Here is a 16,434-nt window from a genome sequence, read left to right as displayed (position 1 = left end):
TGAATACTGTAGGGGTGCCTCAGTTTCCCCTATGCGTTTCTTAAGTCTCTAGGTGGTGGGATAAGGGGTGTAATTATTGCAGAGCAAAGGACCAGTGTACATAAATGGCCGACACTCTGTCTCCTGGCAACTTGGCCTGGGCCCTTCCCCCTTGCAAGTTGAGAGCTAAATGGTTGGAGAATCAGGTGCCCTCCTGGCCCGGGAAAGGGACAAAGCCCAGAGCAGGAGAGGCTGGGGAGAATTTCAGTTTGGGGCTGGGGACGAGGAGTGAAGTGCAGACGGGGTTGTCTGGCTCACTGCCCCCCAAAATGGACCCGGCTGAGGGGTCCTGTTCTCTGCACCTACAAGCTCTGTGTTAGACCCTGTTCCTGTCGTCTAATAAACCTGTTTTACTGGCTGGCTGAGAGTCACGTGTGACTGCGCAGTTGGGGGGCAGGACCCTCTAGCTTCCCCAGGACCCCACCTGGGTGGACTCGCTGTGGGAAGCGCATGGAGGGCCAGAGGATGCTGAATGCTCCGAGGTCAGACCCAGGAAGGTGGAAGTTGTGAGCTGTGTGTCCTGCAGACAGGCTGCTCCCAGAGAGGAGACTTCCCCAGAGTCCTGCCTGGCTGCGTAGGGAGCAGTTCCAGAGCATCGCCCGGGGACGCCGTGACAGCCTGACTCAGAGGTACCCGGAGCTAGTGGCTCCCATCAGGAGCCTTCTGACATTTCAGGGTGTGGGGAGCCGTCCAGCAAAATAAGAGACGGGGGTAATACTAAAATGGTGGCAGATTTTATTTCCAGGGCCACTGGGAGGGCAGGAGACTGTTACAAAATTATATACACAGGCCAGCGACAGCAACTCTCTCGTATGGTACCAGGGGAGGGCCAGGTACCGGGGCGGGGCACTGGCTGCTCTGCTAGCGGAGGGCATGGGGGGGGTCCCCCAGGCCTGGCAGAGATCAACGTCCGGCTGTCAGCAGGAGGGAGGCCACCCCCAGGGCGAGGAGCAGCAGGCTGGGGGGCTGGCTGAGGCCCGGGCTGCCTGACCTGCAGCTCGGTGCCAGGCACTCGGGGCCCATGTGGTAGGGCTCCAGGCCGCCGGCATAGGCCAGGACGTGGGCGACGTAGTTCTGCTCCTGCACCCCGTGGAAGAGGTGGGCCATGGGGCCCTTGGCCATGATGGCCACGTCCTCGCCAGCGTGGGTCTCGGTGTCCAGGGGCACGGCCGCCTGCTGCCGGTAATCCTTGTCCTCTGCCCGGGCGATGGGGGGAGCCAGACAGACGGACGGGTTGTGAGTCACGAGACCATCTCCTGGCAGCTCCCGATGCCTCCCCAGCCCCAGCCCCGGCGCCCCCAGGCTGGTGGCGGGAACTGGCAGGCTCAGGCGTGACCCCCCTGGCTCTCCACACTCAGAGTGCAGCCCTCAGCGGGCGCATGGGACAAAGTGACCCTCCGCGCGGGGAGGGGCGCGGGGGAGGGGGCCGCGGGTCGGGAGCAAGGGGCGTGGGGGGAGAGGCACGGGGGAGGGGGCCGCGGGTCGTGAGCGAGGGGAGCGAAGGGAGGGGCGCGGGGGCGGGGGCCACGGGTCGGGAGCGAAGGGACTGGCACACGCCACCCTGAGCGAGGGGCCCAGCACCCTCCCCCTGGGCGCCCTGGCGGCAGGGCGGACTCTGGGCCCAGCTGGGGCGGGCGGGGGCTCTTACCGATGGGCAGGCTGCTCACGTCCGGGCGGCTCCCATTCGCGATGGCGTAGCCGGGCCCGTTGCCGTACAATATGCTGGTGTACGACCGCTTGTCCTCGGCCTTCTTGGGCGCCAGGCCTGTCACGCACACGGGGAGACGTCAGCAGACCCTCAGCTGGCAGCCCCAGACTGACGACCCCCTCCCGGCTGGGCGCTGCACATGGCATGGCCATAACGGGACACCCAAGGGTGGCACCCACAGCTCAGTGCCCACAGCAGCTGAGCCCATGGCAGGTCCCAAGAGAGCTAACAACCATGGGTGGGGGGGTTGAGGCTTAGAGATACCAGGCCTGGGACAGCAGGGGGCTGCGGGTGGGGAGCGAGGGGCGCGGGGGGAGGGGCACCGGGGCGTGGGCCGCGGGTTGGCAGCGCGGGGTGTGGGGAGAGGGGCGCGGGGCGGGGGCGGGGGCCGCGGGTCGGGAGCGAGGGTTGCGGGGCACAGGGGCGGGGGCCGCGGGTCGGGAGCGAGGGGTGCGGGGGGAGGAGCGAGGGGGCGGGGGCCGGGAGCGAGGGGTGCGGGGGGAGGGGCGCGGGGCGGGGGCCGCGGGTTGGCAGCGCGGGGGCGGGCGCGGGGGCCGCGGGTCGGGAGCGAGGGGCGCGGGGGGAGGGGCACGGGGGCGTGGGCCGCGGGTCGGGAGCGAGGGGCGCGGGGGGAGGGGCACGGGGGGCGGGGGCCGCGGGTCGGGAGCGAGGGGTGCGGGGGGAGGAGCGAGGGGGCGGGGGCCGGGAGCGAGGGGTGCGGGGGGGAGGGGCGCGGGGGCGGGGGCCGCGGGTTGGCAGCGCGGGGGGCGGGCGCGGGGGCCGCGGGTCGGGAGCGAGGGGCGCGGGGCACGGGGGGGCGGGGGCCGCGGGTCGGGAGCAAGGGGTGCGGGGGGAGGAGCGAGGGGGCGGGGGCCGGGAGCGAGGGGTGCGGGGGGAGGGGCGCGGGGGCGGGGGCCGCGGGTTGGCAGCGCGGGGGCGGGCGCGGGGGCCGCGGGTCGGGAGCGAGGGGCGCGGGGGGAGGGGCACGGGGCGGGGGCGGGGGCCGCGGGTCGGGCGCGAGGGGCGCGGGGCACAGGGGCGGGGGCCGCGGGTCGGGAGCGAGGGGCGCGGGGGGAGGAGCGAGGGGGCGGGGGCCGGGAGCGCGGGGTGCGGGGGGAGGGGCGCGGGGGCGGGGGCCGTGTGTTGGCAGCGCGGGGGCGGGCGCGGGGGCCGCGGGTCGGGAGCGAGGGGCGCGGGGGGAGGGGCGAGGGCTGGGGGTCGGGAGCTAGGGGCGCGGGGGCGGGGGCGGGGGAGCGAGGGGCGCGGGGGTCGGGGCACAGGGGCGGGGGCCGCGAGCGAGGGGCGCGGGGGTCGGGGGCCGCGGGGCACAGGGGCGGGGCCGCGGGTCGGGGTCGGGAGCGAGGGGCGCGGGGGTCGGGGCGCGGGGGCCGGGAGCGAGGGGCGCGGGGGTCGGGGCGCGGGGCACAGGGGCGGGGGGCCGCGGGTTGGGAGCGAGGGGCGCGGGGGTCGGGGCGCGGGGGCCGGGAGCGAGGGGCGCGGGGCACAGGGGCGGGGGCCGCGGGTCGGGGCGCGGGGGCCGGGAGCGAGGGGCGCGGGGGTCGGGGCGCGAGGGCCGGGAGCGAGGGGCGCGGGGGTCGGGGCGCGGGGCACAGGGGCGGGGGCCGCGGGCCGGGAGCGAGGGGCGCGGGGGTCGGGGCGCGGGGGCCGGGAGCGAGGGGCGCGGGGGGAGGGGCGAGGGCTGGGGGTCGGGAGCTAGGGGCGCGGGCGCGGGGGCCGGGAGCGAGGGTTGCGGGGGAGGAGCGAGGGGGCGGGGGCGGGGAGCGAGGGGCGCGGGGGTCGGGGCGCGGGGCACAGGGGCGGGGGCCGCGGGCCGGGAGCGAGGGGCGCGGGGGTCGGGGCGCGGGGGCCGGGAGCGAGGGGCGCGGGGGTCGGGGCGCGGGGGCCGGGAGCGAGGGGCGCGGGGCACAGGGGAGGGGCCGCGGGTCGGGGTCGGGAGCGAGGGGCGCGGGGGTCGGGGCGCGGGGGCCGGGAGCGAGGGGCGCGGGGGGAGGGGCGAGGGCTGGGGGTCGGGAGCTAGGGGCGCGGGCGCGGGGGCGGGGGCCGGGAGCGAGGGTTGCGGGGGGAGGAGCGAGGGGGCGGGGGCGGGGAGCGAGGGGCGCGGGGGTCGGGGCGCGGGGCACAGGGGCGGGGGCCGCGGGCCGGGAGCGAGGGGCGCGGGGCACAGGGGCGGGGGCCGCGGGGGCCGGGAGCGCGGGGCGCGGGGGTCGGGGCGCGGGGGCCGGGAGCGAGGGGCGCGGGGGGAGGGGCGAGGGCTGGGGGTTGGGAGCTAGGGGCGCGGGGGCGGGGGCGGGGGCCGGGAGCGAGGGTTGCGGGGGGAGGAGCGAGGGGGCGGGGGCGGGGAGCGAGGGGCGCGGGGGTCGGGGCGCGGGGCACAGGGGCGGGGGCAGGGGCCGCGGGTCGGGAGCGAGGGGTGCGGGGGTCGGGGCGCGGGGCACAGGGGCGGGAGCCGCGGGTTGGGAGCGAGGGGCGCGGGGGCCGGGAGCGAGGGGCGCGGGGTCGGGGCGCGGGGGCCGGGAGCGAGGGGCGCGGGGGTCGGGGCGCGGGGCACAGGGGCGGGGGCCGCGGGCCGGGAGCGAGGGGCGCGGGGGTCGGGGCGCGGGGCACAGGGGCGGGGGCCGCGGGCCGGCAGCGAGGGGCGCGGGGGCGGGGTCCCTGCAGAGCTGGAGGGAGGGTCCTGCCCTGCGACCCACGAGCCCTGAGGGTTTCCGCGCCCCCCGCGAGCCCCCGGCGCCCCCCGCGCACCGAAGATGCTGTTGCCGCGGGACGTGCCGCCGCCGAAGCTGAAGACGTGCGAGTGGTCGGCCGTCACCACGGTGAGGGTCTCCGAGGCGTCGGTGAGCTGGGCGGCGCGGGCCACGGCGCGGTCCAGCATGACAGCTTCACTCAGCGCCTGCTTGGCCCGGCTGCTATGGTGCCCGTGGTCGATCCTGCCTCGTGCAGAAGGGGGCGAGAGCCCGTCAGGCCCCGACCCTCCACCTCCCCCCCAGGGAAACCGCAGCCCCCCCTGCACGCCCCTGCCTGGGCACCGGGCTGGCAGCTGCCCCCGGGCGGTGGGGCAGAGATCTGGCATCGCGGGTCGGGTTGGCAGGCGTCCGGTTTTCAAGCCCTCCCCCTCCGCAGCCTAACCCCCTCCCGCCCCCTGAACCCCTCATTTCTGGCCCCAGCCGGAGCCCTCCCCCCTCCCGCACCCCAACCGCCTGCCCCCGCCCGGTGAAAATGAGCTAGTGAAGGAGGGTGGGGGAGAGCGAGGAATGGAGGGAGGGGGATGGAGTGGGGCGGGGCCTTGGCGAAGGGGTGGGGCTTCGGAGAAGGGGCGGGGCAGAGGTGTTGGGTTTTCTGCGATCAGAAAGTTGGCAACACTAATCACGGGACGGCCCATAACTCGCCCCTGGCACACCGGGACTCCCCCTCCCACCCGCCCCCATGCCCGCCTGGGCCGTGCCACTCCCTCCTGCTGGGCCAGGGAACCCCACACTCTCAGCCGGCAGGAGGGGCTGGGCCAGCTCCACGGGGCGACTCATCTTCCACGAAGAGGAAGAAGCCACGGGGATTCCTGCGCAGGATGCGGATGGCCTTCTCCGTCATCTCCACGATGGAGGGGTCCATGCCGGCGTCGCGGTTCAGCTCGTACTTCATGTCCTTGGGCTCAAAGAGACCTGCCGGGAGGCGCCGCCGGCATCAGGGCCTCAGGGTGCTGCCTGGGGGCCCGGCCTGTCCGGTACCAGTGCTGCTGGGGGGCCAGCCCAGGGAGAAGGATCCCATTCACTGGGCCTGACACCCGCCCAGCCTCTGGGACAGCTGTGACCACTCAGGGGGCTACAGGCTGGTTCCCTCTCGGGCATCCCAGCCTGGCCTGGGCTGGCAGTGCCAAAGGGTTGGCACTCTCTGTGCCCCCAGGGCAGCAGTGGGGTGCATGTGGCTCTGAGGGCCAGCCCCATGCAGAGGCAGAGCAGGTCCCCGAATGCAGCGAATTCACATATGAGATGGTCCCCAATGGACTGCTCTCATGGACCTCAGACTCCAGCCCCCTCCTGCCCTCGGCCAGGGAGCTTCCTGCAGTGGGGGACCGAGCCCCAGAGTGCCCTGCCCAGCTGGGGTTCGTTCCCCTATCTCGCTGTGCGGACAAGCCTGGCCCACGGCACCACACGGGCAGCAGGGGGCGGCACTTCTCGCCGCGGCCAGCCAAGGAGCACGGGCCAGCCCTGCCCGGCCCAGCTGACATCCTTACCCAGGAGGTAGTCGGTGGAGTTCTCATCGATGGCGTCCAGGCCTTTCTTGTCCCAGACGTATCGCGCCCCCTGCCACCAGAACAGACACGGCTCAGCCAGGCCACGCCCAGTGCATCTCTGCCACATGTACGTGCTCACCTACCCCCCAGGGGCATGTACACCCCCCCGGAGTGTGTCAGAGGCCCGCCTACACCCGCACTGCTTGTAATTCACATGCATGCCCATGGGTGCACAGTGTGTGACAGGCACACGGACAGTGCCTATGCCATACCCATGGAGATCCAGCTGGGTGCATTCGGGGCCTCTCCTGAGCGAAGGAGCTGCCCCTGGCCTGGCCCCTCCTGGGTCGCTGCACCCCCCATCCCTGCCCCTCTGCTCGGGGGCCCTGGCAGAGCTGGTACCTCCTTGGCACTGAGCCACTTCTCGACCAGGTCGAGTCCATCCTTCCTCGTCCCGCTCTGCTTTGGGTCTGTCGGGTACTCGGGGTCCGGGGTCCTCCGGGGAGTCATGTACATCCTCCCACCGCCCAGAATCACCTGCAGACGGGGCGGGGAGCCCAGCCGTCAGTGGACCGGAACCCAGCATGCCCCGACGCCCCTATGGGCCAGGCAGAGCCAGCGCTCAGCCCCCTGCTTGGGGAACCAGAGCCCTGGCAGGGAGCTGGCAGCACCCCCTCTGGCCGACATGGGGAGAGCACAGGCCTGCTGTGCAGGGAAGCCCCATCCAGGCTGTCATGACAAACCACTGGCTGGGATATAGGCACCCCAGCAGGAAAGCAGGGCCCCATAACTGCTCCTCCACGTGTGACACCTGCTCCACAGATCCCAGGGGAGGAGTCGTCTCTCTCCCCTGCTCCCCTCCCCACAATGCCCCAGCCGGGCGTGGGGAAGGGCTCCGAAAAATAAACAGCCAGAAGCGAAGGCTGAACCTTCATGGCCTGCTGGGGTATATCGGAGGGTTGTGAGCTCAGCACCCCGGGTGTAAATCAGCCCAGCTGGGCAGGGTCAGGGTGCTGGGAGGTCACAGGGATGCAGCAAGATCTGTGCTTTCTGGAGAGGGTCTCTCCCCTACCCCCAGCCATGTGGCAGGCGACACCTGCCCCCCAAGTGGCTTGCTGGGGGCTGAGCACCAGCTGGCCTTGCAGGGCCGGGAAGCACCTGCTCCAGGCCCCTGACCCCTTGCCCCCCAATGCCACGGCCCCTTGCCCCCAGCAGCTCACGTTGATGTCTGTGTTGTGCACCAGCTGGTACGCGATGTCTTTGCAGCCCTGCCTGATGGCCTCCTTGGGCAGGTCGGCATCGCTGTACCACTCCCGGTTGACCACGTGGGCGTAGGACGCGCCCGGAGAGGCGTGCTGCACGCGGGTGGTTGTCACGATGCCCACCGACTTGCCTGCAACACCAGAGGGGAGGGCGGGTTACTGCCGCTCTCTGCAGGGCAGCCTCAGCATGCAACGGAAGGGGATGATCAGTGCCCAGGCTGGTGCCAGCGGGCAGGGCCAGGAGTCCAGACAGACTGGCTCTGTCATGCCGATGGCTACAGGAGAGGGAGCACAGGTGGGGAGGGCACAATGTGCCCCAAGCTGGGCTGGGTCAGCTAGAGCCCGGGGTTGCACTACCCGTGCTGGCAGGGCAGCTCCCTGGCACTGCCCATGGTGTAGGCACCATCCTCGGTGCTCTCTTACCCGACTGTTTGGCCCGGTGCAGGACGGAGTAGACCTCGTTGCCCCACGTGGTGTTGCATTTGCCATAGACGGCGGCGGCACTCACCCCCAGGGTTTTGGCGTTGGCCTTCACGCCACACAGGTAGGCGGTGCCAGTGCCAGCGCTGTCGGGCACCTGCCGGTCCACGTTGTATGTCTGCAAGGCAGCAAGGGGCCAGGAATGGGCACTGGGGGCGGCTGGAACAGCCCGTGCCCTGGGAGCATTCCCAGGCAACCAGGGGTGTCTCACCCGACGGGAGGATCGAACAGTGGAGCCAGATGCCCATGGGATTTGGGACCCCCCGCTTTCCCGCAGGGCTCCTCCCAGCTGCTATGCAGAGCCCCAACGGAGTCAGCACTGCCCCTCCGGGGGGGAGGCCCATGGCCTGTCTGCGAGCTCCCTCCCGCAGGGGAACACGGCCTGTGGGCGCAGGGCAAGATACGTGGGGGTGACCCCAGGCCAGCTCCACCCCCGCAGTCTGGGTCTGAAGTCATCTCCCCCTCCCGGCTGTCATTGCATCACAGTCCAGCTCCTGGCCCCCCTCACCCCAGCCCTGCCAACCCCCCACTATGCTCTCATCTGTACCCTGACTTCCCTAGACCCTCCCTCCCTGGGGCCTGCCAGCAGGGACGCCAGCCTCGGCCCACCCTCCCTGGCCCAGGCTGGGGCACCGTACCTCATGCCAGCTGCTCAGGGCAGAGAGGGCCGACCCCTTGCGGGGTCTCGGCTGCATGGCGACTTTCCCCTCGCTGACGGGCTGGCTCCCAGAGCATTTGGGGGGATGGAGCCTCTAGAGCCGAGCAGTGAGCCTGTTGGGCAGAGGGGTGCCCAGGGGGCAGAGGGCTAGGCCTGGCCCAATGCCAAGGCTTGTTCAGAGCTGCCCGAGGGCTCAGCTGAGGGCCAGCTGCAGAGTCTTCTGCTCTCTCCCCCTGGGCAGAGGTGCCCCGTGCCCCGTCCTTGCTGGGCTGGGCACTCACCTTGGCGAGGGCAACGTAGGGGAAGGTCTCCATGGCCAGCCGACTGTCCTCGCCGGGCCCTCCCGCCAGCTGCCCCTTGTAGATCCGAGCGGCGGAGACGGTGGAGATCCCCATGCCTGCAAGCCCAGCGCCAGCCAAGGATTAGCATCGCAGCCCCATGAGCTGCCAGGGGCTGACCCCAGGCATCAATGGGGCGTAGCCTGGAGCCAGTCCCTGCCGCTACTGGATCGGTCAGCAGGGGGCGCTGCTGAGCTGCCTCTTGGATCGGTTCTGGGGCTGCCGGGAGATGCCCAGCAGATCCCGTCCCCGTGTGCCCGGTGGCAGGACTGGCCCAGCCACACGGTCTCTGCCGTTTGCTGGGAGCATCCCAAGGGACGGGCTGCAACCCAGACCCCTGGCAGATCCCACGGCTGCACCAGAAGCCAGCGGTGCCTTCGTTAAACTCCCCCCCACTTCACCCACTGGCTCCCGCTCCGTGTCTTGAGACTCCCCCCGCTACCCCCATCCCCGTGCGAGGCTCCCTCTTCTCTGGGCAGGTCACAGGGCCAGCGGGCACCTGGCCGGCCAGCGCACGGGGATGAGCCATGGTTAGGAGAGGAATTTTATCTTGGATCCTGGCACAGGTGGCTCCAGCTAGACGGGGCCAAGGTTGTGACGACCCAGTGCCCCGGAGCGACTCGCAGCCCCCACCTGGAGTTATGAGCTTCCCCGGCTACATTAGCCAGGCCCAGGCCCCTGCCCGCGCCAGGGTTTGCTTTGCCGAAATGACGGCTTGACCTACAGAGCCAGGGAGCTGTCAGAACCCGGGCGGGCCAAGGGGCATCAATCAGCGCCCAGGGAGGGAGCAGACAAGGAAGGGGAGGGGAGAGCAGAGCAGGGCAGGGCTGAAGGGGGAAGGGGAGGGCAGAGCCCTTTAAAGGTCCCTGCAAATAGAGCTGCGGAGCCTGGTTGAGGCGGGGGGTTGTGGGGGGAGATAAGACAACTGAGGGGAGGGGCTACAGCTGCAATGGTGGGGGTCCCCAGGGGACTGGGACAAGAGCAGCCCCCCCCCAATCCCTCACTCCAGGAAGGATCTCCCAGAGTTGGCAGGATTCTGCCCGCTGCCAGGTCACTGCCCCCCTCTGCCCCGAGCCAGTCCCATTCCCCCGTGGGGAGAGCCGAGGCACCACGGCCGCACCCAGCCCTCCAAACAGCCAGCCACGGCAGCGCATGGCAACCTTCACCCTCCCCCGCCGCTGTCGAGGACAGCACTATCCCCAGGCCGCTGCTGGGGACACTGAGGCACAGGGCGGGACGCCTGGCCGGATGCACCGTGGGGAGAGGTGCCCTCCCGGCCAGGCCTTGCCGCCATCTAGGGACAGAGAAGAGACACCAGGCTACCAGCGGCAGGGAAGAGAGACCAGGCTGAGCTTGGAGCGTTCAGCCCAGGGCCTCGCCTGTGCCAGGTCCCAGGGCCTCTCCCCAGGCACCCAGGCCCTGCTGGCTAACGCTGACCCATGCCCAGCGCGTGAGTCAGGTTCCTGTTGCAGACAAAGCTCTGCGAGGGCTGGCGGGTGGCTGGACACAGCAGCCCCACGGTGAGCTGAGCAGCAGGGCACCGGGCAGCCATGGCAATGGTGTCTCCCTGGGCAGCACCCCTGCCCTGCTGCAGCTGGGCGCCGTGATCTGCTCCAGCCACCTGGCACAAAGGGTTAAACAGAGACCCCCTGTCCCCTCAGGGAGCCTTCGGCTCCCCTGGCCAAGCAGCCAGTGCAGCCCCTTGGCTGGGGGTGGCCGGGTACCTGGCCCCGGGGGTCACTAGGCTAGGCCTGGCAGGAAAAGGCAGATTAGAAGGGGGGGGTAAAGGGAGCCCCATGCAGGTGCCGCGGCTGTGCCAGGACCCAGTGCCAGCAGGTGGGCACAGCACTCACCATCGCCCAGGAAGAGAATGATGTTCTTGGCACGGCGGGTCACGGGTGCCAGGTTCAGTGCCAACTCCAGCGTCCTCCTGGCTCTCTCATTCCAGTAGGCAGGGGCCTTCTCCTCCTCTGAAAGGCAGGGGGGGCGTGGGGTTCAGGGCCTGGACGCGGCACACCCTCCTACCCGGAGCGGGGGGCGGGTGGGCTGCGGGTGAGCGGGCACCAGCCACATCACCCTGCTCGGCTGAGCCACGGCACGCCGGTCTGGGCTTGGAGAGCAGACAGGAGCCAGCGTGACCGAGGCAGCCTGCTTCGGAATGGGGGGCTTCCCATGGGGGTGGGAGTCCAGGCAATGTCCACCAGGACCCTTGTGCCAGGACAGACAGCTCCAGGTCTTCCCGAGACGGGTGAGGATTTTAGCCCCTGATCCTGCTAAGCCGGCATCTAGCTGCTGGGAAGGTAACTCCTCCTACCCCCCAGCACAGCTCTGCTCCTGGGAGGTAACTCAGCACCCGCTGGAGACAGGCCCTGGGCCCGCAGCCGCCTCCCACAGCAAACCGAGCCCCGGGAACCCCTCGCTCAGGGTCTGGATCGTCAGCACAGCCCACCCAGCACGGTCACCCTGCTTCACACCAGGGCCACTTGCACCTTCCTGGGGGAGACAGCTCCCACAGCTCAGGCCAGCAGAGAATCAACCTGAGCTGCTTGCAGTACAGGGTCTATGTCGCACAGCTGAGCAGTTCCAGTTCCATCCAGCAGACAGTGCAGTGGTGCCCAGGCACACAAGTTCACTGGGGCTTTTGCGTGAGATTTGGGTGCCGGGAGTCGTCTGTGGCACTGAAATGATGGGAGCTCTGGTCCCCCGTGGTGTTTCTACCTCCTGGGAGCTGGATCGCGGGGAAAAGCCCAGATTCCAGCCCCACCCAGGGCTCTTTGTGCCATTAAAGAACCAGGCAACACAGGGCCAAACAGCCCCCCCCCCCGAGCATCAGCTGTGCCGGGTTTTTTCCAGCGCTGCCCCTCAGTGCTTGGAAACACCCAGAGTGGAGCTGGGAATTCGGCGCTTCCTCCTCTTCGGGGGCTTCCCTGCGGGTGGCATGTCCCAGGGCAGGGGCAGGGGCAGGATTTTAGAAGCAGGCTCCTGTGGGGAGATTTAAAGAGCAAATGCTGCCAACGGGGCTTTGATCAGGCCGGCCTCCAGGCCGTTTCCCACTGCGCTGGGCTCAGCCGCAGCACCAGACTCCCACAGTACGGGGGGGGAGATTGCGCCCCCACCCTCTCGCCACGGCTCCCTCTCAGTTAAACAACAGACAATCCCCTCCCTATGCGCCGGCACAGGCAGTTGTGTTAATCAACACAGCCTGCAGGGGGAGCCAGAGAGCACACAATTTTGATTTTGTCTAGGCCCTACATAAACTGTCTCTCTCTCTCTTTTTTCCCCCTAATTCGGGGCTTTTCACTGGGCCAAATTCCCGGCTGATGTCAACTGTCACAGACCTCCTGGAGCCACGCCAGTTGGTGCCAGTGGAGAATCTGGCCCAGCGTCTCCCTAGAGTCCTATCAAATCTGCCCTAGCAACTCCCCCTCCGTCTGGGGGGTGTGAGCGAGATGGGGCGGGTGCCATTCCCCAGCTCTGGCTTTTCAATTCCACAGCGCCTGTCCCTGCGGTATTTCAGCAGCCCGGCTGCAGCGGGAAAGCCAAATTGGAGGGTAATGCAGACAGATGCCGGCCACATGACCCCGGGCTCCCGGCGGCCGCTGGATCATTCAGCCGGTGATGAATGAGACACTTTATGTGCTGGGCCGGGGGAGAAGAGCTGTTGCAGTCCAGAATCGCATTGGTGTAAGCGGCTTCAAGGGAGCGGAGGGTCGGGGCTGGGCCGACACTCACCGGCTGTGCGTGCCCGTGCTCCGGGGGACACAGCCGGGAAAAGCCTCCCGTCCTGTGCAATGTGAGGGCTCCTCTGTCTTCTACCTGCAGAGCCTGGGACAGGTGTGGTCTCCACACTGCCCCCTACTGGCGAGCACAGTGAGGGGAAAGCTCGGGAGGCCCGAACTGGGGTGGGCACCTGGACAGTTGTGAGAAGCACCCGGGTCTTGTGAGATTCCCCCACAAGAGCAGCCTGTGGCTCACTCACGGAGGCAGGTACCATCCGGGCTCTTGCCCGGTGCGCCACAGCCTCACGAGATACACCTACCCGGGGGGAGGGGATCTGCAGAGCGACCCCTCCTCGCTCCGGGTTCGTCAGACAAGATCCGCTAGGTCCCTGCTCCCTCTTCCCAAACCCGGAGCTGCCAGCCCCCCCACGCCCAGCCCAGCACTTCCAAGAGTGCAGCCGCATGTCTGTCTGTCGCCCCCCCCGAGGGCCCCCGCCTCAGCGACCGACAGCAGCCTCCATGAGGCACCGGCCAAGGGGGCGTGGGGATCCCGGGCATACCAGTGTGATCACCTGAGACCAGAGCTCCCCCCAAGGGGACTGTGTCAGGTGGGGGTGCTGCGCTGGGGTGGGCCAGGGGAGGGCTCAGAGAAAGGCCTTTCACCTCCCCACAAAACAGCTACACATGAGGGGCTGGACTGAAACCCCCCACCCCCTAGACCCCGTCACCCTGCCCAGCCACTCTGGCCTAGAACCCCTGTGGGGACGCTGAGCAGGGGGCACAATTCCCAACAGGATGATCCCCTGTACAAGGGGAGAAACTGAGGCACGGAGCGGGGCAGCGACTTGCCCAAGGTCACCCGGCAGCCCAGTGGCCGATCAGGTCTCCTGCCTCCCAGTCCAAAGCCCTAGTCACGAGGCCCAATCTCATGTGCTGTCAACGGGCCCTGCACCCCCAGCTCTCTGAGGCGCTTTTTCAAAGCCTGTTCTAGGGCAGAAGGCTCTGCCCCAAGGCCTCGCTCCGTAGCTAGCCCTGCACTCCCTGCCGACCCCCGATTGCAGGGTGTGAGCAGTCACGCAGGCTGGGAGCGCACAGCCCCGAAAGCCCCTGCCGGGGCGGGGGAGCACGGCCCATAGCACCGTTTGGGGGAATAGCCTGGAGCCCCGTTCAGCCCCACCAGCCCCACCCCAACAGGCCTGCGGTGCAAGACAGGCGCCCAGACACCACAGTGACAGGAGCCCACCTAGACAGACAGACCCCCCGCCTTCCCCGAGCACGTCCTCTGCGTCTCAGTGACGGGCACTAGCTGGCCGCCATGCCCCGCCCCGAGCCAGCCGCATTTCCAGAGTAGGGCGGCTGGCCAGCAAGGTCCCACGTCTCCGACCTGGCCGCGCAGCTTTCACGGCCACGCAGCGGCTTGGCCCCCCAGCACTAGCACCCTGGGAGCGGGGAGAGCTGGGCTGGGGCAGCCCGTGGGGCAGGCCAAGGCTCTGTCACAACCCCCCCCCAGCTGGCCTCCTCCCGTGCCAGCCTCACTCTCCGCTACTGCCTTAGCACAGCCTGGAGCCTTCCTCCCCAGCGCGGCAGCCCTGCACCCAGCTGGTCGGGACGCCAAATTTCAATGGGGTCACCATGGCTGGCTTTGACTTGCTGGAGCCCAGGGCCCAATTCTGAGCCCCATCGCCTGGGCAGTGGGGCTCGGGCTTTGGCCCCCTGAGCCGGGACAGTAGGGCTCAGGCTCCAGTCCCCGCTCCCGGGCTTGTGCAGTAATTTCTCTTGTCAGAAGGGGGTGGGTGCAGGGAAGTTTGAGAACGGCAGAGCTGGACTAAGGTGGGAGTGGGCTCCGGAGAGAGCCTGAAGGCGCGTGTATTTCCGAGGCCCCTGAAAGACACAGGCAGCTTGCTGCTAAATAGCGGGGGCATTGGAGACCCGTTATTAGAAAGCCCCCTGCTCCGATCACGGCACGAGCCAAGTGATCCAAAACCCCGATCTTAGCACGATGGGTAAACAGCCGAAGACAGCCCTACTGCTACAGACAAGGGTCTTGCCTGCCTGCAGAGACCCCGACAAGTGTAGAGCAGAAACGGGTGGGACAGGACCTGCTTTCCCATGGCATGTTCATGAAAGCTCCATACATCAATAGCGTGTGAAGGTCCCTAAGGGATTGACAGATGTTTCAGGAAAGACTCCATGCAGCTGAAGAAGTGGGTTTTTTCTCCACGAAAGCTTATGCCCAAATAAATCTGTTAGTCTTTAAGGTGCCACCGGACTCCTCATTGTTTTCAGCAAAGAAGTGTGTGTGTCACACAAGCAGCGGGGATGCTGCTGCTTGTCAATGGCTGTGAACAACCCCGGTGACCTGTTAGATTCTGTAACAAGCAAATAGCTATTGATGGACTCGACTAACCCCTTACACGCTATTCATCTCCAGAACCTGCCCAGAAAGCAGGAGCAGCTTCTCCATCTCTGCCAAGGAGAGAATTACAAAGTGGGGGAGGGAATCTCCTTTTTTGGCCCATCTTCTGTTGGGGGAAGGCACTAGCTTTCAAGCTCCCCAGACGACATCTTCAGCTTGGTGCAAGCTCAAAAGCTGGTCCCTTCCCCCAGCAGAAGGTGGGTCAATAAAAGAGATTCTCTCCCCAACCTCGTCTCTCTCATATCCCGGGACCAACCCGGCTACCACAGCAGGGCAAACAAGGAAAGAATTTGCAGCTAGACCCCTCAGCATGCTGGGGAGCCCTGCAGAATGGCCAGGTGGGCTTCACAGAATCCTAGAATCTCAGGGTTGGAAGGGACCTCAGGAGATCATCTAGTCTCACCCCCTGCTCAAAGCAGGACCCACCCCAACTACATCATCCCAGCCAGGGCTTCGTCAAGCCAGACCTCTCTGTACGTCTCTCTTGTGTTTACCAGTCAACTCTATTGATACTACATCCAACTCTGGAATATGAGGGGTTCCCCACCCGCCCCATGCACTGTTATGATGCACCACCAGTCTGCCCCTAAATCTTTCTGCCTTTACAAGGAGGATTTCAGTGCCCGGGCAGTGAAGCAGCAGCAGCAGTTTGTGGCGTGCTGTCCTGGGTTTGCTGCTGGCATCTGGGCGCTAGTTCACCAAGACACCGGGACAGCAAGGTGTTGGCAGTGGGTGCCCCCAGCACTAGGACAGGGAGAGCAAATCTGCTCCACGGACCCCCTTTCATAAGACAAGCCCCTCTCCCAAGATGAAGCTTCCCCCACTTCCAAACGTCGGCCAGGACAGCAGATCTGTAGCTCGACTCCCCCCTAAGTTTAGCTGGCTGCTTCTGGGAGTCTCACTGTGCTATGCATTAAGAAAAGCAGTACTTGTGGCACCTTAGAGACTAACAAATTTATTAGAGCATAAGCTTTCATGAGCTACAGCTCATTGCCCTCTAGCTAGTGCAACAAGACACCCACCCGTCTGACAAAACAGCAGAGAGGTTTCCAGCTGAAAAAGCCCCCTCACTGTACAAATCAGACTTGTGGAAAGTTTGCTTCTCACCTAGAGATGCAGGAACCGCAGCAAGGCGAACGGCAAGGCAGAGGTAGACGCAGATGCCAGCGGTGGCCAGGTGTTGCACTGAGCTCATTTTGCAGCTGCCGGGGGAATCCCTCAGCAAACTCTGCCTGTCTCTCTCAAGGAGAAGGAGCTGTCTCTTTATAGACGCTTCCTTTCACCTTTGGACCGGCTGGCACGTTGCCCAATGTGTCGGGGTGGTAAAGTCCTGCAGCAGAGGGCGAAAGAAGCGTTGATCACATTCAAAGAAACAAAATCCCGGGAGGGACAGCAGCGGGGAGTTGGGCTCCCCTTCCCCACTGCAGAGTGGCCAGCGCTTGTTGGGCTAATGCCTGTCCACTTTGGCCATTGCAAAGACCCTGGCCAAGCTTTCTGTTATCCACCCCCCATGCGCATGCCTTACCCCGGAGATCACGGTGTCACCGTCAAAAGGGAAAAGCCAT

The 16,434-nt window shown here is 67.6% G+C and overlaps 1 protein-coding gene across 1 annotated transcript; it reads right to left on the bottom strand.

Annotated features, from left to right (window-relative positions):
• Window positions 1-772: 772 nt before the first annotated feature.
• Window positions 773-16,127, bottom strand: LOC119861298 (intestinal-type alkaline phosphatase 1-like). The gene is made up of 11 exons (XM_038416293.2): window positions 15,977-16,127; window positions 10,588-10,704; window positions 8,678-8,793; window positions 7,682-7,856; window positions 7,217-7,389; window positions 6,399-6,533; window positions 5,997-6,066; window positions 5,290-5,424; window positions 4,511-4,702; window positions 1,688-1,804; window positions 773-1,235 (listed from the first exon to the last, which is right to left on the bottom strand). The coding sequence occupies exons 1-11, from the start codon at window positions 16,062-16,064 to the stop codon at window positions 943-945; spliced, it is 1,611 nt and encodes a 536-aa protein (XP_038272221.1). The 5' UTR covers window positions 16,065-16,127; the 3' UTR covers window positions 773-942.
• Window positions 16,128-16,434: the final 307 nt, after the last annotated feature.

This window comes from Dermochelys coriacea, chromosome 9 (assembly GCF_009764565.3).
Source record: "Dermochelys coriacea isolate rDerCor1 chromosome 9, rDerCor1.pri.v4, whole genome shotgun sequence".
NCBI classification, from domain to species: domain Eukaryota; kingdom Metazoa; phylum Chordata; order Testudines; family Dermochelyidae; genus Dermochelys; species Dermochelys coriacea.
Note: the sequence above shows the minus strand (reverse complement) of the source record. Positions and strands in the feature narration are given on the sequence as shown.